Source organism: Oncorhynchus tshawytscha, linkage group LG07 (genome assembly GCF_018296145.1).
Source record: "Oncorhynchus tshawytscha isolate Ot180627B linkage group LG07, Otsh_v2.0, whole genome shotgun sequence".
NCBI classification, from domain to species: Eukaryota; Metazoa; Chordata; class Actinopteri; order Salmoniformes; family Salmonidae; genus Oncorhynchus; species Oncorhynchus tshawytscha.
The window spans coordinates 4,945,971-4,957,268 of NC_056435.1; the positions used below are offsets into that span (position 1 = coordinate 4,945,971).

Consider the following 11,298-nt stretch of genomic DNA (forward strand, 5'->3'; position numbering starts at 1 on the left):
CCTTTTCACTCACAACCACTCCATGTTTGGAGAGGGGTGGGGCAGGGAGCTCTCGAGGGGCAGGGCTAGGCTGTGGGAGAGAGTGGGGGTGAAATGTTATTTTTTATAATAGTTTTCATTTTTATAAATAGGGGATGGGATGGCACATCTGGGCTGTAATAACAAAAATCATATGTATATGCATATATATATAATATGGGCCTTTGTCCATTCTTGTTTGTTGCCTTGTAACTTTTACTATTATCCACTGGTGAACCAGGGTAAATTCCCGTTTCTGACCCATATTCACCTGATGTCTCATTCTGGGAATAATGGCTTCCGGAAGCCTCACCCACAGAACAAAGCAGAGCTTTTTGTAAGGAGACTGGTAGTGATTGACTTCTAGGGCTCTAGGCAGCACACTTTGCTAGCACAGTTTTCCATGAGTCACATTAATGTGAAGGCACTAGTCTTTGGCTGCAGCTGCAGGGGGTGAGGCAAGACTATAAAATGTTTAAAAGAATAGCTGTAGCTGCTCCTCCAGAGAATTTAGCACTCCAACAATCAGTTTCAGTTCACAATTCCCCGTTCACCTTGTCATTATGGTTTGGCATTTTTAAATAGGAAGATTTTTTTACTTTTGATTCACTCCACTGTGCGAAACCAAATCTGGAATATAGAGCTCATGCAAAGGTAGTGAAAATCCAAACCCATTTCCCTGGCCGCCAGACTTCTGGCCGCCAGAAAGAGAATCATGCAGCTCTGCTCCAGCTGTGCACTTGATGGTGACAGCGTGTTTTTTTTATAGCCCACAGTATTCCAAACCTGGAGGCAGAAAGCAATCAGAGGTGAGCTGTCACTCAAAAATGCCATTGTGAGAAATAGGCCTGCTCAAATCTGGTTCAGATACCTCCCCCTTTCATGGTGAGAGAAATAAAACATGGTGAGGATCTCGCTGACACTTATTATATGGTGCTGATCAGCCCAAAATGATCTCTGCTCAGTTCAATTCAACCATCAAGCAATTATAATGTTTCACGGTTTGGTTCATTTCAAGTTGAATTCATGCTTGATGACAAGGTGGTGATCTGACGTCTTTTCCCAGTGGGATATACATATTGTGTGGTGCATATACACCTGTACAGTAAATTGAAAAGGGGTTTGGCAAGGACATCAATTCACCTTTTCCTGATAACTGATGACATGATTTTGACATTAAGTCGAGCAGCCAGGTGGTTAATCTAAAGCATCTTTGTACATTCTCAACACACACTTAATGCAATTCACAATGTGCTTGCAATCTGTACTCTTTGATTTCCTAGCAGGTTAGAACTTAGTGTGGGGATGTCCCAAGGATCCCAGATAGCACTAACCAATCCAGAACGTGTCTGTGAAAGGTCAAAGGTCTCCTGTAGACCGTCTTCCATCAAAGTGGTCATGTCACGGACTGTCATGAATCGCAGTACAAGCTGCTTTCATTATGATGAATGGCCGAGGTGTCGGCTGAAACCGCCACGAACATTGATGTGAAGAAGAGCATGAAACAGCCAGTGAAGGATTTCCAGAGAGGTGTGGCCAACATGTGAAAACATAAATTGTAGTTGACAGGGAAAGTTGGATGTTGTAGCATCCAATCTAGACCAATGTCTGACTTCTGATCCTATACGTACTTATGAAACTAAGTATCTGTGTTTATTTCAGTAACACTTTCAGGTATAATGAAATTGATTTATAAAGGGTTACAAATGGTTAATTATCAGTTTATAGATACCAGATATACCAAATACCAGATAGATAGCCCCATAGAAAAGACACAAGGCCACTGAAAATAATTTACGCTGAGTGTACAAAACATTATGAACATCTGCTCCTTCAATGACATAGACAGGTGAATCCAGATGAAAGTTATGATCCCTTATTGATGTCACCTGTTAAATCCACTTCCATCCGTGTAGATGTACAAGTTAAGCCTTGTGATAGTTGAGACATGGATTGTGTATGTATGCCACTCAGAGGGTGAAAGGGCAAGACAAAAGATTGAAGTGCCTTTGAACGAGGTATGGTAGTAGGTAACAGGCGCACAGGTTTGTGTCAAGAACTGCAACTCTGCTGGGTTTTTCACGCTCAACAGTTTCCCATCTATATCAAGAACGCTTTTGACTTCTTGTAGAGTCCCCCATGCCCCGACAAACTGAGATATAGAGTGTGTATGTCTTTCTTAACCAGACAAAACCATCTTAAGAATGTTGAAAAGCCCTGACTCATCTGTGTAGACAAAGCCTGAGGAGACAGGGGCATGGAAATCATTACCACAGTACTTCAGTAACGTTCATCCATTTTCGTATTTTAAGACAGAAGAATGTTTATTTTGGAAGTTGGTGTGACAACCTTGTCATATAAAGGCTTAAAAGAGGAACTGAGAAATAAATTGTAATAAAAGTACTAATTTTAAAAATGCAGACTTACAAAGTAAACGCACATGGTTGGTGTCTAAAACCAATGGCTCTTCCACACAGTCAGGAAACACCTTTTCAAGAAAACAGACCCGATTAAACATTGTAGGCTCCTGTGCCGATTAGCCACTCCCACAACTTAGGCAATACAATGAGCAATGCAATTCAACAGGAAATGTTTGGAGATGATAGAAAGTGCAGGTTATGGATTAAATTAATTATGAATCGATACAGAAAATAAATAACATTGCATCACAATAAATTACATTTGAAAAATGTCAATAAACAATTTAAATCTATATATTAAAAAATAGTAATGTAGTCCATAGTGAAGGCTCTCCTTCACATTTGGCATGTAGCCTTCTTCACTTTCCATAACAGAGGATATTCCAGCTATTCCATACTGGAATTCTAACACTGAGTGGTAGCATTCACGATCACACTTAATTCCACGTTGCAACAATAAAGAGAGGATTTGAAATTATTTTTCAAATGTCATTCAATCAATCAAATGTAAAATTTATAAAGCCCTTTTTACCTCAGCCGATGTCACAAAGTGCTATACAGAAACCCCGCCTAAAACCCCAAACAGCAAGCAATGCAAATGTAGAAGCACGGTGGCTAGGAAAAACTCCCTAGAATGGAAGGAACCTAGGAAGAAACCTAGAGAGGAACCAGGCTCTGAGGGGTGGCCAGTCCTTTTCTGGTTGTACCAGGTGGCGATTATAACAGTACATGGCCAAGATGTTCAAACGTTCATAGATGACCAGCAGGGTCAAGTAATAATAATCACAGTGGTTGTAGAGGGTGCAACAGGTCAGCACCTTCATTTAACTAGGCAAGTCGGCTAAGAACAAATTCTTATTTACAATGATGGCCTACCGGAGAACAGTGGGTTAAGTGCCTTGTTCAGGGACAAAACGACAGATTCCTACCTTGACAGCTCAGGGATTCAATCCAGCAACCTTTCGGTTACTGGCCCAAAGCTCTAACCACTAGGCTACCTGCCAAGGATGAGGATGGAGATGAAGGACCAACATTTCTAGTGCAGCCCCACACTCTAGTGGAAAGACAGTGTACGTGCTGAAATTGAGCTTGTGCACAGTGTACATACTGTTCTAAACACAGTCGGGGGTGTGGAGCTGTGTATGTGTGTGTTGCTATGTTTTGGGAAAATGAATATTCACTTGCTGCATTATGCAGACTCAAATCAAATCAAACCTTATTTGTCAAATGCGCCCAAATACAACATGTATTACCTTGAAATGCTTACTTACAAGCCCTTAACCAACAGTGCAGTTCAAGAAAGAGCTAAGAAAATATTTACCAAATAAACTAAAATAAAAAATAATAAAAGGTAACACAATATAATAATTTGGACATGTACAGTCGTGGCCAAACGTTTTGAGAATGACACAAATATTAATTTTCACAAAGTCTGCGGCATCAGTTTGTATGATGGCAATTTGCATATACTCCAGAATGTTATGAAGAGTGATCAGATGAATTGCAATTAATTGCAAAGTCCCTCTTTGCCATGCAAATGAACTGAACCCCCCCAAAAAACATTTCCACTGTATTTCAGCCCTGTCACAAAAGGACCAGCTGACATCATGTGGGCGATTCTCTCGTTAACACAGGTGTGAGTGTTAACGAAGACAAGGCTGGAGATCACTCTGTCATGCTGATTGAGTTCCAATAACAGACTGGAAGCTTCAAAAGGTGGGTGGTGCTTGGAATCATTTTTCTTCCTCTGTCACCCATAGTTAAGTGCCGTCATCATTGCTTTGCACAAAAAGAGCTTCACAGGCAAGAATATTGCTGCCAGTAAGATTGCACCGAAATCAACCATTTATCAGATCATCAAGAACTTCAAGGAGAGTGGTTCAGTTGTTGTGAAGAAGGCTTCAGGGCGCCCAAGAAAGTTCAGCAAGCGCCAGGACCGTCTCCTAAGGCTGATTCCACTGCGGGATCGGGGCACCACCAGTACAGAGCTTTCTCAGAAATGGCAGCAGGCAGGTGTGAGTGCATCTGCACGCACAGTGAAACGAAGACTTTTGGAGGATGGCCTGGTGTCGAGAAGGGCAGCAAAGAAGCCACTTCTCTCCAGGAAAAACATCAGGGACAGACTGATATTCTGCAAAAGGTACAGGGATTGGACTGCTGAGGACTGGGGTAAAGTAATTTTCTCTGATGAATATCCTTTCCGATTGTTTGAGGCATCCGGAAAAAAAGCTTGTCTGGAGAAGACAAGGTGTGCGCTACCATCAGTCCTGTGTCATGCCAACAGTAAAGCATCCTGGGACCATTCATGTGTGGGGATGCTTCTCAGCCAAGGGAGTGGGCTCACTCACAATTTTGCCTAAGAACACAGCCATGAATAAAGAATGGTACCAACACATCCTCCGAGAGCAACTTCTCCCAACCATCCAGGAGCAGTTTGGTGACGAACAATGCCTTTTCCAGCTCCTTGCCATAAGGCAAAAGTGATAACTAAGTTGCTCGGGGGAACAAAACATCAATATTTTGGGTCCATGGCCAGGAAACTCCCCAGACCTTAATCCCATTGAGAACTTGTGGTCAATCCTCAAAAGGATCATAAGGCAAACAAAAACCCACAAATTCTGACAAACGCCAAGCATTGATTATGCAAGAATGGGCTGCCATCAGTCAAGATGTGGCCCAGAAGTTAATTGACAGCATACCAGGGCGGATTGCAGAGGTCTTGAAAAAGAAGGGTCAACACTGCAAATATTGACTCTTTGCATCAACTTCATGTAATTGTCAATAATAGCCTTTGACACTTATGAAATGCTTGTAATTATACTTCAGTATTCCATAGTAACATCTGACAAAAATATCTAAAGACACTGAATCAGCAAACTTTGTGAAAATTAATATTTGTGTCATTCTCAAAACTTTTGGCCACGACTGTAGGTAGTGGTGAAGTGACTGTGCATAGATAATAAACAGCGAGTAGCAGCAGTGGGGTGGGGGGTCAATGTAAATAGCCCGGTGGCCATTTGATTAATTGTTCAGCAGTCTTATGGCTTGGGGGTAGAAGCTGTTAAGGAGCATTTTGGTCCTATGCTTGGCGCTCCGGTACTGCTTGCTGTGTGGTAGCAGAGAAAACAGTCTATGACAATTTTTGGGGCTTTCTTCTGACACCTCCTAGCATATAGGTCCTGGATGGCAGGAAGCTTGGCCCCAGTGATGTACTGGGCCATATCCACTACCCTCTGTAGTGCCTTACGGTCAGATGCCGAGCAGTTGCTATACCCGGCGGTGATGCAACTGGTCAGGATGCTCTCGAGGGTGCAGCTGTAAACTTTCTGGGGACCCATGCCAAATCTGGGGACCCATTCCAATTTTTTTCAGTCTCTTGAGGGGGAAACTGTGTTGTTGTGCCCTCTTCACATGCCACACACACACACACACACACACACACACATGACTCCAGACTGATTGTTATTGGTTAAACATAAATTACACCAGATCCTTCCAGAATCCTCACAGTGTTCTCCCATGTAGTATCTCTATTCTGTAGTGACCTTGAGTTTGTATCTGTTGTTGTCTGGGTTGTTAGAACACTGTGCATTATTATTCTTGCTGCATTGACATGATAAATAATTTGTAACGTTTGAAAGACAATCACAATGTATTGTAGCTTATGATAGTCATATCAATGCAATACTAATCAGCTGGACGGATGTCACGATGTGCGCCTGCTCCGTTTGCCTGCGCGCACGCTCAGTTCAGCTCACATTCATTCATTATAAAGGCACAAGTCGTTTTGTCTCTTTCCACCTTCAGCCATTTTGACAATGTTAGGAGCTGTGGGACGCTGCTGCACCGGGGCTCTCCAGGCACTTAAGCCTGGGGTCCAGCCCCTGAAGGCCCTTGTTGGATCGCCATCTGTCCTTGGACGTAAGTTTTGCAGGGGTAGCTAATTCATTGGAAAAAACGCTGTTTGGCGCGGACCTGGTATTAGGCTAACTGCTAGGTTAAAGCAACAAGCTGGCTTCCTTCAGTGTAGCAGGCCTCACTTTTTTTTTTAAATCTATAATTTCGTCTACTGATTTAATATTGAGCGTGAAACGTGTGTCATGTATTCAATTTAATTGCTATAGTCCTATGTGACCCAAGTACATATAGCTGCGTGGCATGATTTTTGTGCAAATAGAAATGACCTTAGTATGTCATGACATGAGGTTTGGAGGCTCGCGCCAGCGAGTGCGTACTGTGGCTGGCCAGCTAACTGGCATTGAATGACTGTCACTGACGCTAACTAGTCAAATAGTGTTGGACGAGTAGAAATTAATTTCTAAATGTTTTTGCTTTAACTAGGTATAAATTTGCCAATTTTGTTTTCGTCATACGTTGTCTGGCTAACGTATCTAGTTCGCTAGCCATCTGTCACCTAGCTAACGTTAATTGATTAGGCCAAGTTGCAGAAGTATAACTATCACCTTAGCTTAACGTTACTTGGTTGCCTAGACATTTTGTCGTTTTCTATGAATTTGGTAACAAGCTGACGTTAGTTGATGGCTTTAATGAATGAGCTGTAACTGATTATCCTACACAACATGGCCGAAAATACTTGACATTGAGTCAGTCTGGTTCTTTGCTCTTGCGCACATAGCTAGCAACACAGGTGATATTATAAAATGTTTTTCTCAGCATTTCGTAGGCTAGCTTGACAATGGCCAGCAGACATCACTGCGTCTTATTAGTTCATTCACTGCAAGGTCATGTGGTTCTGGGTCAATGCATTCTTACATTGGTTTACTTTTACAGGCAGAGACTACTCTGCACCTGCTGCTGCTGCCGCCTTCGCCCATGGCAGGATCGTAGCGGTCATCGGTGCCGTCGTCGACGTCCAGTTCGATGAGGGCCTCCCACCCATCCTCAATGCCCTGGAAGTCGCTGGGCGTGAGTCCAGGCTAGTGCTGGAGGTGGCACAACATCTTGGTAAGTAATAAATGTTAGCTGCATTTAGAGGCAGCATAATTTGTATCTTTTTCCTGGTCTTTTGAACAATCAGATTGACCCTTTTGCTAATAATTGGGCAAAATATCATAATTGTGTAAATGCAGCCATCGTTTTGCAAAGGCATTGGACCAACATTGCATAATCGGTAACATCCAGCTCAGATATTATTTGAATTGCTCCACAATAAGTTGTCAACTTTCAGGTGAGAACACTGTGCGTACCATTGCCATGGATGGTACAGAAGGTCTTGTCCGTGGACAGAAGGTTGTGGACACTGGCGATCCCATCAGAATCCCAGTAGGTCCCGAGACCCTAGGCAGAATTATGAATGTTATTGGAGAGCCCATTGATGAGAGGGGACCAATCTCCACCAAGCAGTAAGCACTTTGTCTATCAGCAAATTCATAATAGGTTTAGAAATGGTAAACACAACAATTAAGGAAATAAATCTTTTTTTATGCATGATTCAAAGAACGGTCTTGAGTCTGTCTGAATGATAAGCAATTGGAAATTATTGTCTTTAATCTTTATATTTATTTAGGACTGCTGCCATCCACGCTGAGGCCCCAGAGTTCACTGACATGAGTGTGGAGCAGGAGATCCTGGTAACTGGCATCAAGGTGGTAGATTTGCTGGCTCCCTACGCCAAGGGCGGCAAAATTGGTATGTGAGACAACTGACATCATTCTTTCACATATTTGCAAATATTTAGCTAATGTTTAATGAAAGCAAATTGTGCCCTTTTCTATAGGTCTGTTTGGTGGGGCTGGTGTAGGCAAGACTGTGTTGATCATGGAGCTGATTAACAATGTGGCCAAGGCCCATGGTGGTTACTCTGTGTTTGCCGGCGTGGGAGAGCGTACCCGCGAAGGAAATGACTTGTACCACGAGATGATTGAGTCGGGTGTCATCAACCTGAAGGATGACACCTCCAAGGTGAACAACTGGCCACATTTGACAGTCATAAGCAGGTGCCTCTATTTAACCCTTAAGATGAGGTTTTAATTTTTTTTTTTACTTAATTAATGTCAACTCCTGCATGAACTAATTAGCATTTAAAATCTCCATAATCTGTCCATTTAAGCTAGAGATCTGCTTTTTTCCATTAGATGTATCAATCCACCTATAATACTTCTGCAACTACAGTGAAGGGTGACAAAGCTAGAGCAGTGTTTGTCAGACCATGAGCCATCCTGAAAATTGGTCTTCTCACAATTGTCTGTAGTGTCCTGACTGGTTTGGCCTGCATACTATTTTGACCCCTCTATTGAAAGATGAGACTAATGAACACTGTTTTGCCCCCCCCCACACACACACGTGTCTTGGGACTTGTCTAAAGTTGGTACAGCAGATCTGCTAACTGTCTGTAGCATCATAACAGTTTGGGATACGCACTAGTATGACCCCTCTAAGGGTGACTCTCACAAACACGTTCCAGGTTTGCTCTAGGATGGCCTCAAGACTCCTCTGAAGGTCCCCTGATACCAGTCAAATACAGTTCTGGTAGTGTATATCTGGAGACAGTCCCGAAAACGAAACAACCTGTTTTTCAATGCGTTTGTATAACCCAATAGAATTTAAGGCCAACATTTTTCATCTCTTGTTAAAAAAAATTTTTAGTTTGTGACAAAATAGCATAGAGCATCACGGTGCCATCTAAACCGCTATGAAATATATTTTCCATAACGAAAACATTTTCAGCTGTTTGACGCTGGTTTACCAAAGTGTGATGCAGAAACTTAACGTGAAGCATAGAAATGGATCATATCTACTGCTTCTTAGACTTGCTTTCAATGAAAATGGCTAGTCTCTTATTCACGTTTCTATGAATTGTTGTAGCATATCACCAGTCTGGAAAGTTGACCTCATTACCCACTTGATGTTCACATCAGCCTTTCCCCTTTAGTTTCTATTAGATGTGTTTTCTAATGGTGCCCTCTCTTCCAAACCCCTAGGTGGCTCTGGTGTACGGACAAATGAACGAGCCCCCAGGCGCCCGTGCTCGTGTGGCTCTGACTGGTCTGACTGTGGCTGAGTATTTCCGTGACCAGGAGGGTCAGGATGTGCTGCTCTTCATCGACAACATCTTCCGCTTCACCCAAGCTGGCTCCGAGGTGTCTGCCCTGCTGGGTCGTATCCCCTCCGCTGTGGGTTACCAGCCCACCCTGGCCACTGACATGGGTACCATGCAGGAGAGAATCACCACCACCAAGAAGGGTTCCATCACCTCTGTGCAGGTAAGCTGGAGTTCAAGCAGCATAGGCTTGTTGGAGGACCACGCTAACATGGCAGTCTGTAGCACCCAATAGTCTGACATGGCTTCAAGACTGAAACGCTACCTGTGAATGTAACAACCTGTCTTCTCTAAGGCCATCTATGTGCCGGCTGATGATTTGACTGATCCTGCCCCTGCCACCACCTTCGCTCACTTGGACGCCACCACTGTGCTGTCCCGTGCCATCGCTGAGCTGGGTATCTACCCTGCTGTGGATCCCCTGGATTCCACCTCCCGTATCATGGACCCCAACATTGTCGGCGCTGAGCACTATGACGTTGCTCGTGGCGTGCAGAAGATCCTCCAGGTTAGTGTCTTAAGTCACCCTCGTGTACCAGTCACCCTGACCTTTGAGTTTATTTTTACAAGGACAGTGCACATTAATCAATGTTTTGGGGAAAGAGCTGGATTTAGCCACCTGAAATTTTCAGCTGCACACCCTGGGCAGGTTATTGAAAACAATTCCCATAATGAGCAGTGAGCACATGCAGAGCAACATAAGACAATCAACACGTAGCATGCAGACAGTGCATTAACAATAGCGTAAGATGCTTAAAAGCAACTGTTACACACTTCACAAGCTAGACATGGAAAGCGGCACTACACCGTTTCTAATGATGAATGACCGACCTTGCCCCTAACATTATGCCTTCAACTCTCCCCTCTCAGGACTACAAGTCCCTGCAGGATATCATTGCCATCCTGGGTATGGATGAGTTGTCTGAGGAGGACAAGCTGATCGTCTCTCGCGCCCGCAAGATCCAGCGTTTCCTGTCCCAGCCCTTCCAGGTGGCGGAGGTCTTCACTGGTCACGCTGGCAAGCTGGTGCCACTCAAGGAGACCATCAGTGGCTTCCAGAGCATTCTAAATGGTACGTAGTACTTGTGATTAGGTTTTAAAGGTGGACTCTGCGATATGATGTAGGTGTGTGAAGTAAACAGCTTAGTGGGTCAACTTCTGCAACTACTAAGAGCGTTAACGCACAAGGTTGAAGTTCGCTGTTTTGGTGCCGTGGCTCCCACGTAACAATCGAGTCATGCGCGCCTAGTCTTGCATCTCACTCGTTGCAATATCTGCAGTTCTGCTCGTGGCAACATTTCGGTCCGTCTACCTTTTTTTTAAACTGATGAATATCCTTGGTGTTGCCGGTGTGACATTCTGATTGGAGCGTATGGTCATTCTTTCCCTCCAGGTGAGTACGATGCCCTGCCCGAGCAGGCTTTCTACATGGTCGGACCCATCGAGGAGGTGGTTGAGAAGGCCGCACAGATGGCGAAGGATCTCGCATAAGTTCATCTTTAACTGTGAGGAGAGGGAAGGAAAGAAATGGAGGGTTGTGTAGAAGGAGCACTTGATTTGTAATGTCACATGCAACAATTCCCTGTCATGTAAAGTTATAGGTAATCTTTCCAGTGGAAGAAGATGGAATGAATTGTTTTTGGTTTGGTCTCTACTGTATATTTTGGCATTTTTCAATGTAATGTTGCAATGCTATTCCTGTCTGGGTGCAGACTGGTTGTAAAATGTCATCCTACAGCAATGATCCACTAGATGGCGTTCAAAGGCTTTGAGTGACTAAATAAAACGGCTTAAAGTTGA

The 11,298-nt window shown here is 43.6% G+C and overlaps 1 protein-coding gene across 1 annotated transcript; it reads left to right on the forward strand.

Annotated features, from left to right (window-relative positions):
• Positions 1-6,201: 6,201 nt before the first annotated feature.
• LOC112237725 (ATP synthase subunit beta, mitochondrial) lies at positions 6,202-11,298 on the forward strand. Its single transcript, XM_024406324.2, has 9 exons — positions 6,202-6,359; positions 7,230-7,403; positions 7,627-7,801; positions 7,966-8,087; positions 8,176-8,360; positions 9,380-9,661; positions 9,794-10,006; positions 10,369-10,570; positions 10,892-11,298. Exons 1-9 carry the CDS (start codon positions 6,257-6,259, stop codon positions 10,987-10,989), a joined length of 1,554 nt encoding a protein of 517 aa, XP_024262092.1. The 5' UTR covers positions 6,202-6,256; the 3' UTR covers positions 10,990-11,298.

Excerpts from the sequence above, each read along its gene's own strand:
- LOC112237725 (XM_024406324.2), top strand. The coding sequence starts at position 6,257 with ATGTTAGGAGCTGTGGGACGCTGCTGCACCGGGGCTCTCCAGGCACTT. Across the intron at positions 7,404-7,626 it reads GGAGGTGGCACAACATCTTG|GTGAGAACACTGTGCGTACC; the intron begins GTAAGTAATAAA and ends GTCAACTTTCAG. Across the intron at positions 10,007-10,368 it reads GCGTGCAGAAGATCCTCCAG|GACTACAAGTCCCTGCAGGA; the intron begins GTTAGTGTCTTA and ends CTCCCCTCTCAG.